This window comes from Sarcophilus harrisii, chromosome 2, assembly GCF_902635505.1.
Source record: "Sarcophilus harrisii chromosome 2, mSarHar1.11, whole genome shotgun sequence".
NCBI classification, from domain to species: Eukaryota; Metazoa; Chordata; class Mammalia; order Dasyuromorphia; family Dasyuridae; genus Sarcophilus; species Sarcophilus harrisii.
In genome coordinates this window covers 654928851-654955743 of record NC_045427.1, presented here as the reverse complement: position 1 = coordinate 654955743, position 26893 = coordinate 654928851, and the positions used below count along the sequence as shown (strand labels likewise).

At 46.9% G+C, this 26893-nt stretch overlaps 1 protein-coding gene across 1 annotated transcript in view; it reads right to left on the bottom strand.

The window, feature by feature from the left end:
- The window catches only part of DOCK1 (dedicator of cytokinesis 1), a 445579-nt gene that overhangs the window by 36238 nt on the left and 382448 nt on the right, over positions 1-26893 (bottom strand). The window contains 5 exon segments of the mRNA XM_031957020.1: positions 9082-9201; positions 17353-17443; positions 19153-19193; positions 21516-21672; positions 21859-21944. Of these exon segments, the coding sequence (XP_031812880.1) occupies positions 9082-9201; positions 17353-17443; positions 19153-19193; positions 21516-21672; positions 21859-21944 (495 nt within the window).

Here is a 26893-nt window from a genome sequence, read left to right as displayed (position 1 = left end):
ACTTTTGAGGGTTTTTTTCCAGTTGCCTGGAACTCCCCATTTCCTTTTGGTTCTTTTGGTGGCATTTACTTCTAGCTTCATCGGTCCATCCATTCTAATTTATTCTTTCAATCAACAAATATTTTTGAGTGCCTACTATGTGCTAGTAGTAGCTAAAGTTATAAAGACAAAAACAAAACAGAAGCTGACACTTTATTGTAAACTAGTCAGTCCTTTCCATTCCATCTCTCCATGATTTCTCCCTTTTAAGTCCTTTGTTTTCCACTTTTGTTTGTGTATCAGCACAGTGTCCGGCACACAGCTGGCACCTAATAAATGTTTACTGATTGTTTTCCACTTTTGTTTGTGCATCAGTTCAGTGCCTGGCACACAGCTGGGACCTAATAAATGCTTATTGTTTCCACTTGGGTTCATGTATCAGCCCAGTGCCTGGCATACAGTTGACACCTAATAAATACTTACTGATTGTTTTCCACTTTTGTTTATGCATTAGCCCAGTGCCTGGCACATAGTCGGCATCTAATAAATGCTTATAATTCATTGATGGGCTCCAATGACTTGCCATGCTTTCTGTAGAAGTGACATGAGTGCTATCCCAAGCTGGGGGTGCTCCACGCTTATGCTGCCCAATACGGTACCAGATCAGCATTCGAGAGGCTTCCCCCTCCTTCTTGCTCATTACCCGCTTTTTCTTCTCAGGATCCCAAATCACTCCGGCACTCCTGGCTCTGTCACCCTGGCTCCATCACCCCGGCTCCTTCCAGTCCTCCCCGCGCTGCCATAACACACAACGAGCACCATGTGGCTGCTGAGTACTCATCCACAGTCACAGCCGTTCACAATTCCATCGCATTTGACCTTTTTTAGAATTCCTTCAATGGGACCCTGGGAGGAAATGGCTCCATGTGTGATTCTTCTCCCTCCATGGAGGCAGCCGGGGTTGGGGACTGGCTCCCTCACACGCTGGGGGAACCAGAGCTCACCTTGGCTGGGCCGTTCCTGATTTGTCACATCTTCCACTAAATGGCCCACGGCTTGAAGGAACAACCGAAGGAGTGAACACTGGCCGCCAGCTCCAACTCCCTACCCACACTTGGTAGTCTTCCCAGGCTGCCCTGGCACAACCTCCCGTTTCCCACCTCGGGACTGTGTGCCCACATGTGCCGCTTCTCCCAGCTGCACATCGGCCTCTTGGGGATGGAGGACGGAACCTTGTCTTCCCATTGATGGCAAAAACCTTTTACTCAATGATGCTTTTAGGAATAACCTGATTCACATCATCACCATCAGGACGACCCACAAATTCAGGAAATCTGAGGGTGGGCATGTCAAACAGGAAAGCGGCAAGTTGGTCCTTGGTCAATAGTAATTGATTCTAAGTTTCTTGGGGGAGGGACTAAAGTCCTTGGAGCTGAGCATCTTCCCCTTCTGTCTGGCAAACGGCAGGCAAATGTCTGCCCACGGAGGCTGTGGCCAGTGCCAGGGATGGGTCTATGTGCTGCTCATCACTTTCACAACCTCAAAGCTCAAGTCCACAGAACTTGGGGCTCTAGACTGGGATCTATTTGGGTTCAAATCCCAGCTTTGCCATTCATCATTTGGATGACCTTGAACAAGTTGCTTCATCTCTTGACCTCAGTTTCCTCATCTCTCAAATTGGGGCCTGAACAGTTCCTAAAGTTCCTTTCAGTTCCAATTCTTGGATCCAAGGACTTCCAATGTGCTAGACAACATTTCCACTTAGAAGCCAAGTTCACTTTAACCTCAACATGTTTAAAATGGAGCTCACCATCTTCTGGGCCCAACCTGGCTTCTTTCCCAGCTCCCTCCTTCAATCAGCTGCTGGTCTTGTCCCAGAACCATAAAGCCGCCTCGCACCCTCGCTTCTCCCTCTCTTCCTTCTTGTATCTCTCGTCCGTTGGCCAATGGGCTGACTGAAATCCCTCAGATCTCCTGCTTTCCTCGCAAGTCTCCCTTCCATTGCCAAAGTCCAGGCTCCCCACACTTCATGCCTGTTTTCTAAACTGCCCTCAGTCATGACAACAAAGGCCGCTGCTCCTCGAAGAACCCGAGGGAAGGGAAGATTCCCCTGTGGAAAGCCCATTCCATTTCCAGATAGGTCTATCAGGAATTTTCCCCATCAATTCCAGATCAGTCTTGTGGGCAAAGGAACACAAATCTCGCACTGGTTCATATTCAGCCAACTGTCCACTGAAAACCTAAGATCTCTTTTCAGAAAGACTTCTTAGTCAGGCTTCCCCAATCCTATACTTATCAAGTTGATTTTTTGAACATAGGGGGAGCTTTTGCATCAATCCCAAGCAAATTCCCCTTAGATTCAGCCCAGAATTCTACCCTTCCTGTAGTGTTTTGAATAGTTCCTGGTACACAGCAGGCACTTAATAAATAGCAAGATATTTTCACATCTAATACTATATAACCCATTAGTTTGTTGTATAACGTGTCAGCTACCTAGACCAGCTTTGTGCCCGCTGCAGACCTGGTGCAGTATGGCCTCCATGCCTCAGTGCAAACCATTAATAATGAGATCAGAGCAAATGGGGCCAAATCCCTAGAAACTCCCCTGGAGGCTTTCTTCCAAGCTGATATCAAGCCATTCGTGAATGCTCATTCGGCCCAGACATTTCAATCCATTCTGAACTGACCTCCCTGCGCTCTCTAGTTTAGCCCACGTCTCACCAGCGTCTCTCCACGTTTGTCCACAAGAATAGCACAAGAAATGTTGTCAAATGCTTCTTCTAAATCTAGCCAGATCTTGTCAAGGTCTACCTGGCCAAGATCCTCTGTTAAAAGACAAAGGCAAATATCATTCACCTGACCCGTTTTTCCTACCTCACCTCCCTGGGTTCATCTTGGCTCACACTTATGTTCTCTGCTTGGAATGCACTCCTCCAACTTTTCTGATGGGCTAAATCTTGAGCCAGTCAGTCAAGAAGCATTTATTAGACACCTACTGCATGCTAGGCACTGTGCTAAGTTCTAGGGCTACAAAGAAAGGTAAAAGACAGGGACTGTCCTCTGGAAGGAAGTTCACAATTTAATTGGGATACAACCGTGTGCAAATAAGATATCAACTAGGTCTCAATCAAACACAAACCCTCATCAGTCCTGGAGGTCACTTGCTGGACACGCAAGCCCAGCCAGAGAGAGCACTCACTCTGCTCCAGGACTGGGGTCATAGAGTGATTCGGAGCCCCCATGGCCCATTTCTCTGACTTTGTTGAGGAAACAGGAGGCCAAAGAGCAAGAGCCCGAGCTTGTCAGCCCGAACCTGGAGGTGTCCCATGACTGTCTGCTAGAACTTTAAGCATTAAAATGGATAGAATTTTTAAAAAAGCCTCACAACCCAACACACACACACACACACACACACACACACACACACATACACACACACACACACACACCCAGCTGTGTGGGAAATGAAAGCTTTGATTACATCCATTTCTGATAAACTCCCTCTGATTATTAAATGAGGTGCTTTTTGGAGAAGCCTATAATTTAATCTGAAAAGTTCATCTAAAATGAAGTCATAGCCTCTGGGAAAAACCTGGGGTTGTGCCCACAGGGCCGGGTCTCAGGAAACCTCTCTGACGGAGGATTAATGATGCAGGAGATAACCCCGCCAGTCACTGAGAAGGAAAAACCTCCTGGGTTAGCACCCCCGCTCACAGGACTGGACAGAAATGAACTGATCCCACTCGGGTCAGGAAGTGACTTATAATCACTTAAAACGTCTCTACAAGCTGGTGATTGAGGGGTCAGAAGGTTTGCTGAGGCTCAGGAAGCCGGGAAGGGCAGTCGGCCCAACGGCACCAAAGTCTTGGCTTAGAATCCCTCCTCCAGCGCTCCCTAGCTGGGCCACCAGAGCCGGCTCCCTTTAATTTTTCCAAGCCTTGGGTTTCTGGTCCATAAGATGATCCTATATTTATCAAGTTGATTCTTTGAACATAAGGGGAGCTTTTGCATCAATCCCAAGCAAATTCCCCCTTAGATTCAGCCCAGAATTCTACCCTTCCTATAGTGTTTTGAATAGTTCCTGGCACACAGCAGGCATTTAATAAATATCAAGATGTTTTCACATCTAATACTGTAACCCATTAGCTTGTCGTGTGTGTCAGCTACCCAGACCAGCTTTGTGACCGCTGAAAATCTGGTGCAGTATGGCCTCCATGCCTCAGTGCAAACCATTAATAATGAGGTCAGAGCAAATGGGGCCAAATCCCTGGCCTCCCGGGCTGGTTGAAGGGGACAAACGAGAGAATGTGGTGGTTTAAGGGCTTGGGAAATCTCCAAAACACTCAATTCACCTTTCTTAGCATGAGGGCAAGGGGAAAAGGGTCCACTGCCTGATCTGGGTTAGATTTGAGATGGTCCGTTCCTGGGCCCCTGACCACCCAGCCTCTACGTTGTGAACGGCACCTGGGCTCAAGCCAGGGACAGCTTTCTCCTCCACCACCTCACAGGCCACCACCAGGCCCAGGCTCAAGGTCTCCCCAGCCCCAGTCTTTACAGTCAGACTCTGCTGCCTCGTCCCTCCACAACATGGCAGCAGTGGAAGAGATCAGGGGCTATCTCCTCCCTTTCTTGGCTATCCAGCATACATCAAGTGCTTAATAAATGTTTGCTAACTGACCTTTCTGGCCATTTCTCACACCCTGTGCTCTACCTTCTGACTCCAGGCCTGTCACAGACTGTCTCCTCTCCCTGAGATGCGCCTTCTATCTTAGAATTCTTAGTTGCCTCCAAGACTCGGTTCAAACCCTTCATTCTACAGGAAGTTTTTTATTCCCCCCCCCCTTTTTTTCTTGGGCTGCCCAGCTTTAGGTGCCTTCCCCAGCCAGATCGTCTTGGATCCTCTTTGAATGTCCAATAAAGGTACATATGTCCATAGTGGATGCTTAATAAATTCCTGTTGTACGCTGATGGCAAAACCCCTTTACTCAATGATGCTTTTAGAAATAACCTGATTAATATCATTACCATTGGGACAATTTATAAACTCAAGAAATTTGGGGGTGGGCATGTCAAACGTGAAAGCCCCAAGTTGGTCCTTGGTCAATATCATTAGATTTTAAGCTCTTTGGGGTAGAGACTACAAGTCCTTGGAAGTGTCTATCTTCAGTCTTTAGTATAATGTCGGGCATACAGTAGGCAATTAATCAAGTTTTCATGGATTGGATGGGAGGGGTGAAACCCATGTAACTGAATACATTTTCCCAATGTTGATCACTAATGTAAAATCATGAACTCAGAATTCCTGAAAATTCCACTTCTAAAAAGTTCCCCCACGTCACTAACTCTGCAACTGAGTTATTGACCTTCTATATTTAGTTCCGGAAATAACAGGAACTCTCTGTCTTCTTGTTCCTTTGGAGAAAGCCAATGATGTGTAAGCTTTGTGAAAGCAACGGCTATCTGGGGGAGGGGGAACTCTGCTCTGCTCGAGTGGAAAACAGTTGCTGGGCTTAATCTGCTCCTTAGGTCATAAATTATTCACCCTCTCTATGCCTGCTGCCTGCCTGCTTCTAGATTTTAAAGGTGGGTTAACACTGGCTAATGCTTTCTTCCCCACTATCATAAAACTACCTTCTCCTTCTTCTTCTTCTCCTTTTTTTTTTTTTTTTAAATAGCTTATTTTCTGCTCCCACATTGCTGTACAGAAGAAGGCCAGCGATTTTCAGTGGAATCCGTGGATTAAGGGCTTTGTTGAAAATTACTAGGCCTCAGTCAAACACAAAAAAGTAAAGACAATTCTGAGCTGCTCTAGCAAAGGATGCTAGATTGTCAAGAGAAAAGGGAACAGAAAGCTTTGGCGAGAAAGCGGAAAATCACGGTAAAATAGAATGGAAAGGGAATGAAAGGTAATTATCGGTAAAGCAGGGAGAGATGGAAAAAGGATGAGAAGGAAAGCAGATGGAAATGACCTTTTATGTTTACAAAGGACACGATTAAAAAACTAATAGCCAGATTAAGAGCAAATCCATCCATTTTCAGATGGTGGAAAAGCAAAAATAGAAGAATGATTTGGTCTGGGGGAAATGGAGAAAGAACAGAGCATCATTCATAAGAGAGAGAACCTGAGAGAATGAAGAAGCACCTTCCAGAGGGCTGAGTTAGAGCCACAATTTGATGGATTCTGGCTGTTGCAGTGACTTCTTCTCCACTCCCAAGACCCCTGGCCTAAAGCAGGCCCTTATTCCTGTCCACTCCTAAATGGGTTTCCTACTCGATTCTCTCCTTTCCCCATGTGTCCTTCACTTACTTATCTTCTGGCTGAATGTCCTTAAAGCACAACTATGACTACTTCATTTTCTGCTGAAGAAGTTACAGTGGTTTTATATATACATATATATGTGTATATATATATATATATATATATATATATATATATATACACATATATATGTATACACACACACACTCTCATTTATCAGGAATTTAAATTTACTCATAACTGGTTCCAATTTAATCTTTTAACTGTTTCATAAATCCTAATCTACAAGCACTCCCAAATATCAGCTAAATCAACCTATTGACCTTTCCTTTCATAAAACATCCCTTGCTTATATGCAGAAGGTCCCTCTTCCACAAGCACCCTTCTTCATCATTCCTGCCTCTTGGAAACCCTAGCTCCTTTCAAGGTCCATCTGAGGTCCCATAAGGTCCCTTATGCCTTGATCACGTGTATCCCCATCCTCTTCAAACTATTAGTGCTCACAGATCCTGAAATGATATTATCCCTATTTCCATTATTTAATTACAAACTTAACCCACACCAAGTAAAATGAGCATTTCCACTCACCCAGTGGAACAGAAAAGGATGGATTTTGTACATGTTGACATTGGCTTATCTGTACATATTACATTTTATCCCTCCGTCCCCCGCCAGCAGAATGTAAGCCCTTGGAGGGCAGGAGTTGTTTCATTTTGCTCTTTGCATCCCTAGTGCCCATCCCAGAGCAGATACTTACTAAGAGTTTGCTGAATTTAATTTGGTTGAATTGAGTTGCCATTGAAAGAACAGAAGGAGGTTCATGTGAACAGGATGCTATAACTCTTTATGAGCCCAAGAAGTTGACCACGTCACCTCTCTCCCTAGCCCTGACTGATGGAGAAGACTGACCTAGAGAGGCTAATGGGGCTGCCCACGGTCACCTGGAGTTCCCCAGACTCCAAATCTAGGGCCCCTTCCACCACTGCCCTAGGTATCAATGGTAAGTACCTGTGGGGTTCAATAGTAGCGATGGCCTCAGATCTCCCTACCCTGGCCTTTTATTAAGAGGATCATCTGTTCTGAAATCCAGGCAGCCTTAAATAATGTCAAAGGAAACTTGTAGCAATGAATTGCTCTTGCATGTGTTCTAGTGAAACCCCCCAAACACTTTCCATTTTCTCAGGCAGTAACAAGTATGCACAGATAAATGCCCATGTCCTTAAATATATTCCATTTTGGGTGCTGTGCATGAGGTGACCTAACTCCCCTGGATCCTGTTTTATCCATCCATAAAAGAGATTAGACTAAGTGACCTTGTTAGTATATCATAGCTCTTGGCCGAGATTGTTTCCTCAATCTGCCTTTTGCCCAGCAGCCTCAATCTTTTTTAGCAAGAGAATACAACATGACAGTGAAGGGTTGTTCCTGAAATCTAGTCTATGGGAGAAATGGTGATCAAGTCCTCAGGGCAGCACTTAGCCCCTCCTGAGGGCTTACCTGGAACCTCAGCCTTTGCTAATGGGCAGAAGCGGCCAGAACAAGGACTTAACCGGTTCTTCTCCCTCTTTGTATTCAGTGCACAATTGTAGCCATCTACATTAAGAGTGAGCATTGAGCTCTATCCTTGGATGACTCACAGTGGGATGTTGTATGACATCAAGGCTGGTTCTGGGAATTTTTTCACCTCTCTTTAGTGCTCCAAGCATTGCTAAGGATTATCTCCATAACTGCTTGGTTGGGGTCTAAAATCTCTTTGTTAATCCAAGTCATTGTTTTCTTCCCCTCCTCTTCCTTCACTTTTGTCAAGGGCATCTTGCGACCTTGCAGAAGTTGCTCCCCACACGGATACCCACCTTCTGTGACTGACAGATCCTCCAAAACGTGGTGGCCCCCTGCTGACCAGGTGGGCTGACCGAATGAAGTCTTGGGCCTTCTTGGTCTGCCTATAAGCCTGCCTCAGCTCCTGCTTCTGCACACCTCCTCAGGCTCAGTCCCAGCTCTCTCAGCCTTTCCAGTCATCACCATTAACAGGAATACATTAAGTACCTAATTATCCATGGCACCGGCCACTTCCCTAGGCTCTCCATCTGCCTGACACATTGCTTCACGCTGAGATTACCCCTTCCCTCTGATCTGGGCCTAAGTCTTAAAGCACTTGGGGGTGAGCAGGTGTCAGAAAGCAGGGCTGGACAGTCCCCAGGGATGGGCACACTTGCCAAGTGGAGAAAAAGTGGAATTGGCTTCGACTGAAAAATAGACATCTCATTCCCCAAACCATGTTGACGAGCCGCATCTCTTGTCAGGAACTTCAGCTTGGTTGTTTCACATGTTGTGGAAAACACAGACCCACATGACAAGTCCACAGAAATTCCAGGCCATACCTACTGGAGCAGGAATCCCCCCCACATCAGGTAGGTAAAAGGTCACCAGTGAATACAGTGGGATAGGGCCCACTAAACCTGCTAGTGCCGGTGAGTCATCCTCACACATACCAGAGGGTTCTTTAGTCTCAGCAACAGAGAATGGGTAAATAGGTGGAGGATTCCATGACAGGCACTGGGAATGACCTCCAAAGGATTCCTCCAGCTCTGGGTTTCCTTGTAAATACCTTTTCAAAACTGGATGGCTCATTCTTCTACAGCCAAACATTTAACAATGAGGATGTTTTCTGCTTTTGAGGATTTCTACATTTAAACTCCATACATAGAACATGAAGGCAAAGCCACGTGCAAATGAGAGCCAATGTCCACCTCCTTTGAGAGGAAGCTGAGAAGCTTCCTTTGAGTTCTGGGCACATGTGCTTGAAGGAAGAAGAAGAAGGAAAAAAGAAACATGGTCTTTACCTTGCCCTTGTCAAAGTAGTGAATGATTTCTTGGTACAGCTGATCTTTGAGCTGACCTTGGGTAGTTGCTTGGTAGCCATCCCGCTGAGTAAGATGGGCAGCACAGGCCTCCTCGGACCACTGAAACAAGAGGAAAAAACGGAAAGGTTCAGGGGTAAAGAAATGAGGTACAAGATGGCAAGGGCCTCCTGCCATTGTTACCAATTCAACATGTTCTTTAGCAACTCGAGCACAAAACTCAGGCCACAGAAGGAGTTAAGACATTTGTAGCCATGGCTTGTGGGACAGATGCAATTTGTCTGACTGGGGTTTTCGCGATAGGGGTGAGAGGATTAGAAGTGGGATGAAAAGAGTGGGATTAAAAAATAATAATGACAAAAAGAAAATGAATCAAGGAAAAAAGGAAGAAGGAAGGAAGGAGGGAGGGAGGGAGGGAGGCTAAGACCAAATTAGGCCCTGAGTATTTCTATGGGTGAAAATATGGGGTGAATAATTCAACTCCAAGGCATTTGGAGAGAGTTTAAACTATTAGTAGGAATGGGAAGAAGTCAAACAGAAAAGTGAAGTATAAGTTCAAAAGCCAGTGTTTTGAACTAGTACTAATTATGAATCTATCCACTTAAGCAACCAGCCTCTATTAGTCCCACCACGTGCTGGGTAATCCATCGGCTACTTCCAATCATTTCGGCCAAACTTTTGTCTAAATCTTGTCTTTGTGAAATTGACTTTTTGATCCTCAGCGTGAAAGTGTACATTGATTTCTATTAGATTCTGTCTTATTAAATTCAGGCCAGTGTTAAGATGCTTCGGGTCATATGGAAACGTGAACATCTTTACACAAGTCAATGATAAGAATGTTAAATAGTCCTGGACTAGATATTGATCCCAGGGCTACCCAGGAGAGAGCTTCCAAAGAGAAAACCCAGAGACCATTTTTTGGGCCTGGCCATTCAACCAGGTTCCAAATAGCGTCCCACTCTTGGTGTCTTACTGCCCAGTTCCCCAAAGACATTTCTGTTCCCAAGGTGAGAAGTATTTGTTAGGCACTTATTATGTACCAGGCACTGTGGCAGGCTTGGGGATCAAAGAAAGGCATTAACCAGTAAATCTCCTCAAGGGCTTTCCATTCTAATGGCAGAAAGGAGGCAAACAACCAGGTACATCCAAGACAGCGAGAGAGGAGAAGGAAAATTATCAGAGGGGATGTGTTAACGGTGTGGGAATGAAGTGAGAGGTGAACAAGGTCTTGGGAGCAAGGTGAGATCTGAGTTGTGTTGAAGGAAGCCAGAATGCAGAAGGGAACATGGAGAGCATCCCAGCCAGGATGCAGAGGGGAAGATGGAGAGCCTCCCAGCCAGGATGCAGAGGGGAAGATGGAAAGCCCCCCAGCAAGGATACAGAGGGGAACATGGAGAGCCCCCCAGCCAGGATGCAGAGGGGAAGATGGAGAGCCTCCTAGCCAGGATGCAGAGGGGAAGATGGAGAGCCTCCCAAAGAAGTGTGAGTAAACCAGACAAATCCCAATTGTGGAGACACTGGGGAAGTAAGTGCAAGAAGGTGGCAAAGGTAGGAAGAACTTTAAATGACAAACAAAAGACTCTCCCCATGATCCCCCCAAAAACCAGGGAGTCAGTGGAGTTTTCTGAGGGAGAATAAAATGTGACATCATTAGAACGAGGCTTTAGGCTTTAGAAAAACTGCCTTGGCAGGTGAGTAGGGAGAGAACTGAGGTGGGGAGACCAGGTAGATTATTCCTGGCAAGATGCCAGCCCAAATTAGAGTGTATGAGCAGGCAGAAGGGGATGGATGACCTTGGGCCAGATGCTTTTCTCTTCTACAAAATGTTAGTGGGGCTTAAGAGGAAAGACCCATCAAGCCTCCTCCTGGTTTTGAAATCTCTATAGAGTTTTAGGGGGTTCTAATAGAATGGAAGCTCCTTGAGAGCAGGGTCGGTTTCTGTCTCTGTACCCCCAGGGCCTGTTGGGAGAGGCTGGCTTAGATGCTTGTTGGATGCACGATTTCACAACTTGATCTTTGAGGTCCCTTCTCTCTCTCAATCCTACAGGAAATAGCCAACACCCTTTCAATAGCGAGGTGATTCAGGCTGGTTCAGGCTGGTGAAGGAGAGAGCCATCTGCCCCCAGAGAGAGGCCTGTGGGGACTGAGTGGGGGCCACAACATAACATTCTCACTCTGTTGCTGTTTGCTTGCATTTTGTTTTTTTTTCTCTTTTTTGACCTGATTTTTCTCGTGTATCATAATAATTATGGAAACATGCATAGAATTGTATATAAATAAAAAGCCTTAATGGTCGCTGGCTGTGCAGCTGCTCCCAGACACAACCTCCAGGCCAGGAGGGGTTCAGAGCCCTGATCCCATCAGCAGGACGTTCACCTGTGGCCAAATGCCCCCCCCCCCCCCCAAAGGGAAGGCTCCTGGCCTTAATCCAAAGTCCCAGAGGACTTCTGCTGAAATGGGCCCTCCGGGGGTGGAGGGGCAGTGACTGACTGTCATGGGGATGGGGATCATTACAAGCCCGTGACTAAAGGGCTCGCAACCCTGCAGAGGGCCACCGTGCTGGGTGAGCCGACTTTTAAGCAGGGATTTATGTCACAGGATGGTGGCCCTTTGGCCCTGGGAGGGAGGGAGGTACCTGATGGACACCCATATCACCTGGGGGTGGTCCGGTCTCTGCCTGAAGCCCTTTGGGAAGGGGATGCCTCCCACAATAGGATAAAAAGGTATCACTGACTCTTCCAGACAAGTGGCAGCTGCTGCTGACATTACCTCCATTGTACAGATGCAGAGGAAGTGACAGAGCCCAGAGGGAGGGCTGGAAGAAATCCTGGAGCCCCCAGCCCCCTCTCTTTGGGAAGGAGGGGCTTGCCCACAGACACACAGGAGTCCCGTATGATGTCCCATGGACTGGGAGCCCCTGAGGGGGCAAATGAGAGATAAATGAGAGAAATGGCCCAATTAAGTGATATCTCTAGAAATCACTTGTGTGTGTTGGGGGGAAGACTGATTCTCCATGCCCCCACTGAGAAAACATCCGGGTCAGGCCAACTGCAGGCAAGGAGGAGGCTTGTTTTTCTTGCTGCACACAAATTACCTCATCAGGAAAGGTGACTATTTTCGGAGCGCGTCTCTGTCAGTGAGAATGGCCTAATCACACCCGGGGAATCTTTTTCCTAACAGAATAAAGATCCTGCTCTGAAGACAGTTGATTAAGCGTTATAACTCCACGTTGGAAGCCATACGCCAGGCATAGAGACGACAAATTATGAGGCCTAAGGGTGTAAGAGACATGGAGTGACATGAGGCCATCTAGCCAGAAGATCCAGGGTCCAGGGCCCGACCAGGCTGGTCAGGATGGCCCAGAGAGCTCCTCAGGCACCACCTCCGGCCACCGGCCTCTCTGGGAGACCCTCAACCCCATTTTAATTTCCCTGGTGTAACAGGAGCTCTTTGTGTTCTCCAAAATAGGTCATTACTGAAATTTGGACGGGGAAGGCCCCCTGCCCGCCCAGGGTGATGGCTGGTGTCAGACACGGCTCCTGAAACCTTTATCTTTGTAAATTATGCTCCTTCCTTGGCCTCCACATTTCCACGTCATTATCTTGGGGAGGAAGGGGCAGGTGGAAACCAGGTTCCAGTCAGGCTCCCTCATTATTCCCCGGACGGCCAGGTAGCTGGGCACTGGTGAAACACCAGTGCGGGACAGGGATTGCACTCCCTCATTATTCTCAATGGCCGGGCACCGGGTTGAATGCCAGTGCAGGACGGGGATCAGGTTCCCTCATTATCCCCTGGATGGCCGGGCATCTGCACACTGGGTGAAATACCAGCGTGGGACAGGGATCGCACTCCCTCATTATTCCCCGGACGGCAAGCACCGGGTTTAATGCCAGTGCAGGATGGGGAATCAGGCTCCCTCATTAAATACTCTAGGATATTCTCAACCTTCCAGGGCCTCAAATGAAATGCCCGGATCAGGGCCGCTCTGAGATCCCAGCTGCTGTGATGGCAACGATGATGGCAACAGTCAACCACAGATCGACCCGTAGAAAAGTTCTTCTTTGAACTGTCCCACTTCTCTCTCTCACATACACAACACACAAATCTACAGACAGATACACGGACAGTGTGCTTACGTGGACTATGTTCCCATTTACATGGGATATCCAAACCCACGGGGACATTTTTCCCTGAGAGGGCTGGCAGGGCGCACGACTTCTTCCAATATGATTTCATTTATTTTCCTTCTAAACAATTTGTATTCCCATCTTCGTCCCGAGTCTGTGGGCTGTGAGGGGGAACGGCCGCGATGGGGAGGCTGGGTACCGCAGCAGCCATCACGGCGACGTCCCACGCCAGGGCTCACCAGCTCCCTCACACCCTGCTGCTCATGAGCCATCCCCGACAGAGATGAGGGCAGCCTTGGGCCGGGACCCATTTGGGCATCAGGGGCTCTGCTGAGGCCTTTGTAGCTTTTGGAAAGGGGAACCACTGAATTTGCCTCAAGTTTTCTGTGGACAAAGTGGCAAAGCCTTCCATTTTTGTGTACCTCCAAAGGGGAAAACGGAAAGAAACATGGGAAATCTTTCTAATCATTAAGGAGACAGAGATCTGCATCGGAAATGATGTCTTCTCACAAAGAGGTCTATAGTTAGTCTCCAAATCCTTGGTGCAGACAAGCAGTCAGTCAATAAGTATTTATTAAGCGCCCGCCACGGGCTGGGCTCTGTGCTAAACATGCGGGCCTTAAGGATGAGAGGGCAAGGCAGGGTCTGAGCTGTTGTTAGCCCAAGAGCAAGGAACAGTCAAGGACTCAACACACATTTGTAACAGTGTCTTCAAAGGAGTTGCCTCAAGGCCTTATTCTGCTTAACTTTCAGATTCATTGACTTAAGCTCATCAAGCCTGCAGGTGACACAAATGAGGTTTTATTCGTGGTTTGGAGCTCTTTCCACTGTTCCTTATATTAATGGGGTGAAAGCTTTGTTTCTCGCATGAAAAACTCCCATTTTCCTCGTGTTGGACTTCTTGTGTCCACCTGGAGAACCAGAATTTTCCATTTTCTTCCCATTTCTCAAACCTCTATAGCAACATTTCAATTGATGTTGAGTTATTTATTCTGTACTTTGTATTCTTGCTTTGGCTCCTCGGATCACATTAACCTTTTGACTTTGGCTTCCCATCACTGATTAAGGGTGTTTAGAATTTCTAATAGGCTTTTGCATTTCAAATTTCTTTTTGAGGGGCTTCTTTTTGATAGCTATCACTGGGCAAAATTGCTTTCAAGTTTTACACTGTGAAACCAGTCAACTTTTAATGCTTTTTCCCAGATTGCCAAGAACTTTCTCAAGTGGTTTCTGCCACAAAAGTCTGTGATCCTTGTCCCTCAGGGTAATCCTGAGAAGCTCCTCTTTTCCTCCTATTTTTATTGCACCAGGGACTGATGCATGTACTTCCTGGGGCTGTGTGTAGGACCTGAAAGGTTTTCAATCTTTCCATACAACGCTGTGGATGAAGGTGTTTACTCTTGGTGGTTGGAGTAGATACTGGCTTTTGTGGAATTATTATTTGGATAGAGATGCTCTGATAATTGGATCCATGCTTTCCTATTCAAAGGGGCTTCTCAGAATTCCAGCTTAAGTGTGCCCATTTCCTCCATAAAAATCATTTATTATTGCTGTTATTACTTTGTTTTCCTCTTTTTGTGATGGAATTTGAATACAAATGATCTCAGAGTAAGATATTATCCTATGATTATTCCTTAATGGCCAATGGTTTATATGCTACTGTACAAGTGGATTAAAAAAAAAAAAAGCATTTTGTAACTGAACAAGACATTAGGGATGTCAGCTCAAGTAGAAGAGCATCCTCACTGGAAGCCTCCTTGATACCCCCTCTAATAGCAGACAAGAAGACGGGGAGATTTATATTCATGCTATTCCAGTGGGAGTTTGATGGTTTTGGCCCACTCTTTATATGAAAGACGAGCTTATTTGTTTTATTGTTCTAATGAGTTCTGAGATGACTCTTTAAAATTAAGTTCTTCAGTTTTTACAAATTCATGCTGGGTCATGATAATTGAGGGCAACTGGTCTGTGATAACGGATGTGACCTAATGTAGTTACCATCCTTTCTAAGATAATTTGAGGACAAATTTGTCTCTGTCAGTCCATGGAAGACGAAGAACTTCTGGTCCAGGATTGTGGGCACCTGTCCTCACCATGTTGGGTAGGTACCAGGTCCTAAACTTTTACCGCCTGGAGCGATGAGTCACAGCACGTGTGCCTTTTCCCTTCACCATCTACATGGATCATTAAGGAGAAACCTTAATTGAGTGCCAATGACTTAGTCCCAAATTTCCATCATTAACACTTCCATTTCTGCCATCAAACCAGCAGGACACGGTCGTTCGTCCAATGCTTCTTTGGTGAGTGGTCAGTTACAGGACTCAAAAAGGGCTGTTTGAAAATCCTGGCAAAGTCCACCCGTGTCTTTGCAAAAGCATTTGAGGCCAAATGGCTGCTTTTGGGCTCGGCTTTAGTGGTAAGTATAATTTCTGGAATTTGCCTATAATGACGTTTTTCTGTGACCATGGAGTCCCTCTCTTTTTCCTCTTCCTGACTTAATTCTTCCTTGATACCTTCTTTCCTTTGTTGAATCCAGGCTTGGGGACAATGTCACGTTTCATGACTGCCCCGTTCTGGTCATTGGTGTTTGTGTTGTTGGAACTGGTTGGTTTGCTCTATTTTAACATGTATAACTTGTATTGGATCACTTGCCATCTAGGGGAGAGGGCGGGGAGAAGGAGGGGAAAATTTGGAACACAAAGCTCTGCAAGGCTTAGTGTTGAAAAATTATCCATGAATATGTTTTGAAAATAAAAAGCTTTAATAAAAAAAAAAAGAATTGGTTGTTATGCTGTGACTGGGAGCTGAAGGCACGAAAGCCTTGCAGATAATGGGTGAGATCTGTTTCTAATTTTGTTGGCTCCGGCACATTTGTTGCTACTTTTATTATTGGGACTCTTGACGACTAACTAGACTCTACAGACAGAGGAACTTTGCAAACACCAATGAGGATCATGGATGTAGGGTAGGAAAAGACCATGCAGTTATTTAGTGAATCAATAAGCATCGATTAGGTACTTACTATGTGCCAGATTCTGCATTGGGCATAAACATAAAAATGAATAAAATTGCATGTAGATGCTGAATAAGCAACCTCGGATGTTTAGATTGATGTTTGGTTTCTAACAAGCCATTTAATTTGTTAGTGGGTCAACCATTTTAACCGTTTTTGATTCGCCAGAGACTGTTGTAAGTGCTGAGGATACAAAGAAAGGGAGAACAGTTCCCAGGCCCGAGGAGCTTACACTCTGACAGGGGCAGAGGCTTGTGTGGAGGGAATGAGGAGCAGTTGAAGTGAAACCCTGGCAGCTGGGGGAGCCTCGAGCGGGCGGAGCCAAACTGTCTCAAGGGAGCCAGAAAGTGAGGAAGAAGAACCTCACAAAGGTGAAGGGGATGGAGACGGAACATTGTGCCGAGAAGATCCAGCACCCGGCACACGATGGCTGGCAGCGAACGGTGGGTAAATGTTCACTCTGTGCTCCTCAGTGCTGGCACTGGACAAAATGCTGGAGACCCAAGAGCCAAGGAGAGCGCCTGCCCTCCAAGAGCTTCTCATCTAAGGGGGGAGCTGGAGGAAGGGAAAGGAAGGAGGGAGAGAAGGTGGTGGGAGAAGGCAAGACTGGCTGAGCCCTAAGAGCAGTCCTGGTGCCCTCCAGCAGAGGGTCTAATGGAGGGCCAAAGGGGCTAGAGGGGATGGGGGCCCTGTAGCACATACACGCAAGTGGTGGCGGCTACTGCCGTGTCCCACCGGCCACAAGCTCCATGAGCACTGGAATAAGGGGGCTTTGGGGGTCAATGCTGACAGCTGGGATGGCGACCAGCTCCGTCTGCCCCTTGTACAGCTGGACTAAGTGGAGAAGGAAAGGGGGTCCTTTAACCCAGCACATTTCTACCAAATAGAGCCTTTGGGGGCCATTATGTAAGCAGCACATCCCCTTTAATGGGTCTGGCCACTACCAGAGACCAAGAGCCACTGCCCCAGGTGGAGGCTTCTCTGCCAGAGGGCCCGGCCGGCTCCAGCTGGACAGCCTTGGGAATCAAGGCCCCCAGAACCCCCAGAATGGCTGGCAGGACTAAGGGAGTCCACGCTCTCCCCAGGAGCCCGCGCCCCTCCCCAGGAGCTCACCTTTAGCAGCTTGGCATGCAGCAGCAGGGTGTAGGCCGCCTCCGTGTAGTTGTCACACTCCTTGTGCAGGTCACACAGCTTGTACAAGTACCTGGGAGACAACAAAGCGTCCGTCAGTCCTGAGGCGGCCCCGATGGTCTGTGTCCTGTCAGCGGTGGGCGCCCAGCCTTCCACACCACGCAACCCACCTGGCTCTCCGGCAGAGCGCCCACGTCCCAACGCCAGGAAAGCTCTTAGAACAGAAGGGGCAGAGGGAAGCCAGCCCGGAGAGGGAGGGCACGCCCTGGCCAGTCCGGGCCTGGTCTCAGCCTGGTGGGATCTGGGGTGGGGGTGGGGGCGGGGTGAGAGGTCAAGCCGACAAAACGAACCAAACTAAGGCAGGCAGAATGCTCCCCAGAGACCTTGCTGAAAAATGATCAGCGTCTCGTTCATTCCCACCTTTTCCAGACAATTTCCTCATGTAATTGAATCAGACGGATAAAATTCAAGTTCCATTTTCAAGTGATTTCTTAATTTTCTGTTGACTCCAGAGTTGAAAATCAATGAAAATGAAAAATTTTCAGTGGTGACACTGCCAGGTTCTCGCAACACTAGCGGGCCCCGCTGAAAGGCTGCAGCAGGGGAGGGGGAGGCTTTTAGACTGAGCAACTTAAGTTTCTGCAGAAAGAGCCATCTTCCTCTCCTTCAGAAACTCATGATTGATTTAATTCATATGGAAAACACATCTCCTGAAAGTGACTTTGGCTGAATGTAAAGAAATATGAATTAAGGGAAAAAAAAGCACAATAAAATGTTTCCAGGAAAGCTGAAGTTTGAAATATTTTTTATGATTTCTTTTCTTAAAGTGCATGTGAAAAGGATCAATACTCTGAAGAACTATGGGATCCATTAGACAAAGTTTAAGGAGGACCGGACTTAGGGTTAGCAAAGAACTGGGTTTATATCTCACCTCTGACATATACTACCTTTGATCTACTTAATCTGGGTAAACTGCCTAATTTTTCCACGTTTTCATTTTGTTATCTGTCACACAGACATAGTAACCGTCCATACAGGATGATGTTGTTGTTGTAGTAAAAGTTTAAGAAGGACCGGACTTGGGGTTAGTAAGAACTGGGTTTATATCTCACCTTTGATATACTTGGGTAAGTTGCCTAATTTTTCCACGTTTTCATTTTGTTATCTGTCACACTATAGACATAATAACCGTCCGTACAGGGCATTGTTGTAGGATTCGGGAGATTACAGAATTACACGGTTAGAACTCAAAGATATCTCACTGGCCACAGAGTTCAACCTCCTCCTCTCACACAGGAAAAACAAGATAAAAAGGGGTGAAAGGATTTGCTCAGGATCACGCAATTCTGAACTATCTAAGGAGGGCATTCAATGCCAGGCTCGGCGTCCTCTCCGCAGCCGTGTTGACTATATCCGTGCTCACAAGTGCCATGTGTTTGGTTTGCCAAGCAGACGGCACTACGCCAGTTCCTCTTACTCATTGCGTTGCCCTTTCTGTTCGCCCCTATTTCCTGTCCTTGGTGCCAGGGCTTACAGGACACAACTCATTAATTCTTTTGCTCAAGACGGCAGAGGGAGACAAATGGGCCAGAGGAGCTGCCCAGAAGTGGAACGGCTGGGCCCCTATGGGCCAGGTCTGACCCTGACAGGGGTGCAGGGATTTCAGGACCCTTCAGGTTAATGACCCGCTGCCAAAGGACATTTCTAAAGCAACCGGCTCGGGGTGCCATCCATATATCAGCTCTCCAGCAATTGCAAGCAAGTACAGGACGCCATACAAACCTTATGTACATTTCTTCTCGTTCGATCTCTTTGTAGAAATTCTGAAAAATAAAGAGAAAGTGGTTTTAGAAAAGGCGACCTCCCTGGCAGTCACGAGCATATGTGATGTCAATAAACCCTGATCCCCAAAGAGAATGCATCCAATATGGCGCTTGTCTCTGAGGGTAGGACCCCCAGTCGGCCAAAACTTAGACCAGTTCCGGGGCAGACCTTGGCTTAGACTTTGGATCTTTGTGTTTCTCCTCCCTCATCCGCCAAAGTGAAAAGGGACATTTGGGGAACCGTAGGGGCTTGTAACTAAAATAAGGTACAAGACAAAACCTAAGAGAGCTCTCTAGGCCCAACCTCATGCAGTTCAACTTACTGAAGTCCAAACCGTGTTTTAAGCCCTTAGTGACTGTAAAGTGCTGGGCTGGGTGCTGAAGATACAAGACAGAAAGGAAACAATTGTGTCCAGGGGATCGCCCACTCCACTAGACCGATAGAACATACATGGCTGTCCCACTTGGACCATCCATGAAGGGCTCTTCCCTGCTTAAAGGCCTTCCGTGGGACTGAGCAGCCTTGGGGCAGAGCTAACTGTCTGGGAAGGAAAGCTTCTCTGCCTCCCATGCTCCCTCTGCCTTCCTGCTACAAGGGTCACAATTTCTGAATAAAATCTTTCCCAGGCCTCTCAAAAACCAACAGCTCGCCTTCCCATCACCCCTCCCTTCTCTGCACACAGAAGATACAGATGTAAATATCTCTACATGTCACATGTAATATGATATAAACACATTTTTCTTTGTGCTCAGTTATTTGTCTCTTATTTGACTGTGAGCTCACTGAGGACCGTGACTTTCTTTTCCTTTTTTTCCTTTTCTTTGTATTCACAGAGCTCGGTGCCATGTCTGGCACATAGTGAATTGACTGATTGAGGTGCATCGTGGGTATGACCCAATGGCTGATAATAGCCAATACATTGATAGAATCCTTGTCGGGTATAGAGCTAAGACCGTTCGCCTTGCCAGTGGTCTCTAAGACGCTAAGGAGAAGGGTCACTGCTTTGAAAAGGACCTGCCTAGTAAACAGGCAGATTCAGTCATTAAAGAACCTGGCTGATCCTTTAATATTTTATGGTGTTGTAGCTTTGGAATGAAAGGCACTGACTTCAACCTCTCATTTTAGAGATGAAGACACTAAGGTCCAGGATCCGAGGTCACAGAGTTAGATTGCAAAGGACCTCCAAGACCACCAAAGGCCCCAGCATCCTCGTGGGCCCGACTCTTCAAACTCACGAGCCCCCACTCATGTGCTACTTTTTACTATTCAGCCAGAAGGCAGAGGCCAAAGTCACAAGGGTCATGAAGAAGAAAAATCAAGATTCAGACCATGACCTCCTGACTCAACTTCTAACCGACTTTGGAGAAAGAAAACCAAGGGCTGTGAGGAATCTGGAGGAGCAGAGGTCAGTGATAACATGGTGGGAGAGGGCGAGGGAGGTGAGTGGCAGTGGAGTGTGGATCGAGATGAAGCGGAAGAATCTGACAGAGGCAGAGAAGGAATAGAGAACCCTGAGCTAAGATGTGGAAGGAGTGTCTAGAGCAGGGCTGTTACCCTTCCAGAGAAAGGGATCCTTGCCAGCTGCAGACTGACTTGGAAAACCAAAAATTCCCGTTAGATAGATCCTTCCTTCCTTCCTTCCTTCCTTCCTTCCTTCCTTCCTTCCTCTCTCTCTCTCTCTCTCCTCTCTCTCTCTCTCTCTCTCTCTCTCTCTCTCTCTCTCAGTTATCCAGAAAGGAACCACTGTGTCTGTTCAGAGTAACCCTTGGAGCTACTCGGGTCTTTTTGGGCCATTTCTCAGCAGAAAGCACAGAAAGCTCCCCCTCCCCAACCATGACAAATACTCCCCCACTGACATGAATGGCAGAGCGAGCAGACAGAGTCACTGCTCATTCAGGGAGTATCCTGAGAAGGGGGAAGACAAGAGCTTCCTTTTTGCACCTGGTTTGTGCCTGAATCTCTAGCAATTCCCTCTGCAAGTCATGAGAGGGACAACGTTTTTCCAGAGAGAAGAAAAGGTCTCTTTCCCTGGGCAGAGTATGTGGCAAGTCCGGAGGTGAGGGCACAGGAGACTCTGAGGAAGCGGGAGCCTTGTGCCCCTCTCCCAGGGTGAAGATGGGGGTTACTCCTTCTCGGGGGGGGGGTGTCTCAAGACCTTTGCCCAGGTAGTAGGAGGCTGGAGGTCAGAGACCAGGGCTGAGGGAGGGGCTGCCCCCACTCAGGGGCCTTTGAAGAGGTGGCCTCCTATGGCAGGAAAGCCAGAGAGTGGGTGGGAGCCCCACAAGCGCAGTTCGGCCCACTCAGGGCAACGCCGGACTCACCAGCACGTTGACGGTGCAGCTCATGCGGTTCTCCTTGTTTTCGTCATGCATGATGGTTCGATAATCCAGGAGCCTCTCCATCAACCGCACGACCAGCTTGACGAAAGTTTCCCCGGATTTGGCGAGATATTTGTGTTTTCTGCAGTGTTCCAGAAGGCTGAAAAAATAATTACACACCCTCTGGTAATCACACTCAGGAAAGGAAGCTCAGGCGAGGTGTAATTTTAAATATTTTACATTATTAACACATTTTAATTATTTCTGGGTGACAAAGTTCATTGTCGCCTAATTACCGTCTCTCTGTCTCTCTCTGATATAAATCCCGTTGTTAATCAACACTTACATTTTATCAAATAACACTTTGTACTGCTCGTCTCCTCGGCCGCCTTCCACTTCATGATCCAGCTTGGTGATGATCTCATTCTCAAACTATAATTAAACAGAGGGAGTGTAAATAATCAGCAAGGCGAGCACGGGGACTGGGGATGCTCCTCGGCCGCCATCTCGGATCATCGGGTTAATACTGATGACAAATACTAATGACAAGAGTCGCAGTTGACGCTTGGACGCCGATCTCGAGCTCACAAACCGCCTGGCTCGCGTATCTGACTCGGCTCAGCGCGGCTTCTCGACGCTGGATTGGTTACCGGCCGTGTGACTTCGGGCCAGTTATTTAATGTCTCTGACTGCCGGTGACTATAATTATTATCACCATCAGAGAGAAGACGGGACCTCAGAGAGGGAAAGCAGTTTCTCCAAGGCCTCACAGCTTGTGTCAGGAGCAGGGATTTCTAGCACCAGGCCCACAGGCCCCAGGACAGAAATACAACTAGGCTCGTTGGGTAAACAAGGATGATTCATCCTTCATCAGAGTAACTGCACTTAAATCTCCTCTTAGTTAGTAGTGGATTTAGAAAGAAAACACGGGATGCTCAGAGCTGGACCAAGAAGCTCTGGCCCGTGAGAGGGGAAAGGAGAAAAAAGGAGAGAGCGTGGGCATTGGAATGGAAGCCTCCAAAGCAGAGAGGGAGCTGGGTTCTATTTTGGGGGGAGGAGGGAGAGACCCTCGCAGGGATACTAGGGGGTAGAGGCTGCCCTGTGGAGGCTGCTGTTGGAGTCCAGTCTAAAAGCAGCTTACAGATGGCAGGAAAGTCTTGGCAAATCATTTAGCCTTTACCTTCCCTACTGAAGGTGATTCTCCCATGGACTTAATATAGCAGCAATAGTAGTAAATAGTAATAGTACTAGTAGCATTTATATAATATTTAGAGGTTTACAAAGCACTCTTACAAAGATTTCATTTTATCCTCCCAACAACTCTGGAAGAAAGGTGCTTTTATTATCCCCATTTTGCAATTGAGGAAACTGAGGCAGGTAATGGTTTAATGACATAGCCTGGATTTGACTCTGGGGCATCCTGGGTCCAAATCCAACATGGAAGCCAATGGGTCACCCAGTGGCCTCTAGAGGGTGAGACTCCTGGGCTTCTGTTTCATGACAAGTCAGGTGAACGGCCACAGGTTCCCTGGCTCAGGTACACTCGGAATCCCAGCTTCCTTACTCTTGGATGTGGTGGGAGAGGGCAGGGGGGCAATAGCAGTTATTTCCTTCAGCCCTAAAATGTGATGGCAACATGTGAACTCTGGTGACCCAAGCCCAGGTGAGGGAGCAGGAGGAGTCACATCCTAGATGGAGAAGGCTTTGGAGGAGGGCCAGTAAAGCACCACGGAAAGCTGTCATGGCCTTCCGAGATTAGCTCCTTACCCAATCCATCATCTCTTTCTGTTTGCTGCATTAGCACAAGTGCAGTCAACATCTTCTCTACTTCAGCCCCTGGCACAAAGCCCTCATTGCCCTGTCCTAGTTACATCATCTAATTTAGTCACACTGTAACACTACTCACTATAATTTGTTCCCCATCGAGAATTCACCACAAAGCCGGTCTCTTTTCGGCTGCCATTTCTCTCCGTGTTGTCTCCCGATGGACAAATGGGAGATCCCTGGGAGAACCTCTTATTTCTCATTCATCAAAGCCAGTGGCCGGTGCAGGCTATGTGTCTGACACACGGCTTTCACTCATTCATTCGAGAAGCACAGGAAGTGCCACCTAATGCTTTACAATAAATAGATGAACTTAATGCTGGAAGGATTATGGCAAATTGTGGACCTGCCTTTACTGCTGGCAGATTTCAAGCTTGCAGAGGTTTTTGGGAGAGCAATCTGGTAACCCACAAAAGTTACACAAATGACACTACCTTTCGACTCAATGATTGTATCCTGGGAATATACCATGAAAAGTTATTTTAAAGGAGAGGGAAGGAAAAGGAGGGAGAAAGACAGAGAGGAGAGAAAGAGAGAGGAGGAAGAGGAGGAGATAGAGATAGAGAGATGAGAAAGAAAGAGATGAGAGAAAGCTGAGAGAGAAGATAGAGAGATAGAGAGATGAGAAAGAGAGAGCTGAGAGAGATGAGAAAGAGAGAGATGACAGAAGATAGAGAGAAAGAGATGAGAGAGAAAGCTGAGAGACAGACGATTGAGAGATAGAGATGAGAAAAAGCTGAGAGAGAAGGTAGAGAGAGAAATGAGAGAGAGAGCTGAGAGAGATGAGAGAGCAGAGAGAAGATAGAGAGAGCTGAAAGAGAGCTGAGCGAGCACTATTTTTAAAGATTTTGATAACATTGTATGTAATTGTGAAGAAAAAAATTGGGAGAACCACGCATATCTAAGAATAGGAAAATGGACAAACAAATTGTAGCACATTAAAGTAGGAAATAATAGTGTGTGACTGAGTGCAGCAAGTATGAGGGACCCAGAGAAACAATGAACAATGAGCAACGTGGGCAGCAGAACCAGAACCAACTACAGGTACATGAGGAAAAGTGAATTTGAACGAGGGCACAAAGAATCTTGATGGGGAGTAATAGGAGGCCCGCTGCCGTACACTGCAGTCGACTAATTTAGGCGTTAATGGTTAAGAAGCAATTTCAGGCGCTTGTACTGATTTCTCAGAGTCAGATAACCAAGAAAACATTGCCTTTTTAGCCAGTCAACATTTATCAAGCATTTATGATGTGCTTACTGTTTGCCGGTCTTGGCCAGGAGCTCACCTCTCAGTTCAACGTGCCAAACAAAGGACTTCTATGTGCCCTTGATGGCAGCCGGGAGCCGGGGGAGTTTATGGAACCGAGATCTACGGTAGATCTGTACTTCAGGGAGAGTCTAAGTGAGGTGATGGATAACGGCCATCATTCACCTCCCTGCTCGGCAAAGATAACCTGGACTGACAGCAGATGTTTATTCCCAACCGGCAGAAATTGCATCTCTTGTCATGAGTTAATCAAAGGACATCCTCATCCCAACAACATCATTTTGGGGAATGAGATCTTTAATCTGCTACCATTTAAACCTGGTCATCACAAATCCCAGCAGTAACCAACAGATCTGCCTTATCAAGCTTTGACTGACGGCTCAGCGCTTTCCAAAACCGGGGGAAGGTTAATTTAAATGGAACCGAATCTGGCCGATGGTAATTTTGCTAACCCCTGAGCTGAGTAATCTTTGGCCACACCTGGGCGACTCGCTTTTGTTTTTCAATGAGGATTTGATATTAGAGATCTGTGGTGAGGTCTCTGATTAGAGTCTTCATTATTATTGCTATTATTGCTTAAAAAAATACCAGAACCAATTTGCCAGTGAGCTGCAAACTACTTCCATGATTAGAATTAAGCTACCCTGTTAAAATAAATGAAGATGGTAGATCGGGGATGCAGTTGGGATTTTTTAAAATTATGCTGACTACCTTACTCATAAATGTGTACTATTGGAGCATTGGATGTGGGCCTCCAAATCTTTACTATAAAATGACATGGTTTTGCTGTATTTTTTTTTTTTTTAAGAAGCAGAAGATTCGATATTCTAAACCATCATTTGCTTTACTCTAAGCCAACAAGCCCTCATTCTAGCAGGTGCCTGGCGAGGCTTGGAGATACAGGTGGCAGGGCCCAGAATCTCTGGGTTCCATCAGACTGGACCAGCCTTGGGTGTAGCCCCAGGTAGAAAGTAGCACATCTACCATCTGAGGACCGGTTACACAGAAGCAGTGATCAGTGGATGGGGGGGAGTTAGGGGTAGGGAAGGGGTCAAAGCATCTAAGGACCAGAGTGTCAGGACCATTGAAGGTGAAAGGGACCCCAATATGAGAGGCAAGACATGGGAACCGTGAGTCCCCACCGATGGTCCAGAGGCCCTGAGGGACAGTGCGAGTAGCGGGGGCCCAAGGTGTGAATCCCAGCCTTGTCACTTCCTACCCAGGTGATCCTGGGCAAGCTGCTTCTCTCTCAAGGGCCATTTCCACATGTGTGAATCACAGGGATGGACTGAAGACTCTTCCATTTTAAGAAACTTATTCTTATGCTTTGGTGGAAGAGATTTCCATATGGGGAATTCCTTATACTAATGAAATTATGGGCCTGAATTTGAGAAGAAAGAAAAGCTTAAGGCACAGAATTATCACATCCCAGGGAGTGAGCCCTGCGGGCAATCTCCTCTTTTCACAGATGGGGAAACTGTGGCCAAGGGAGATGTCCCAGGTAACAAGAGGTGAATTCAGGTCCTCTCTTTATAGAGCCTCCTTCCTTGTATCATTACATTTTTAGAAAGCTACAAGGCTCTGAAGGAAGGATGGGGACTCTGTCCAGTAAGGAAGGAACAATGCAAATCAGTTACTTCTGCTGAGATTCAGGAGGAAAATTCTATTATTATCATTATTTTTATTTTTATCATCAGTGATACAGGAGGACAAGAAGAAGACTCCTTTTATTGGCTCCTGCCCAAAGACCTTATGTATCTGTCCACCCAATGAACTTATCAGGGAATAGTATGAATCTGAGCTGCTGATTCATGCCCTTGCTAGCCTTTATGCAAACTGGGGCCTTGCCTTAAGGAAAGATACAATCTTCCCTGGACCTGCCACGGGTTCTGTACACAGAACTTCCTTAAGATGGGCTTGGAGAATGATCCAAATGGGCGACAGGACAGAAATTGGCCACCTGGCTCTCAACGCCCTCCCCCTCACTCCCCACTCTTTCCTTTCCTTGCTCTGGAAACGAATCTAGAAGGGTCCTGCTTTGGGCTCTGTCCCTGTTTGGGATGTGGTGCCTCTCCTTCAGATCCCTCCTCAAAGGAAAGTAAAGGCTCTTGGTCTAACCCAGTCCCACTTTTGTTATTTGTCTGTCTGCAGAGACAAGAGCAACTCCGGCATTAACTCCTTGGCTCAGTGTAGACAAGTATATACAGTGAACATGTTTTGTGCTCTACTCTCTGTTGCATCAAAGCTTAGGCTTCCTGCTTCCCTCATTATCGCCCATCTGGCTTTTATT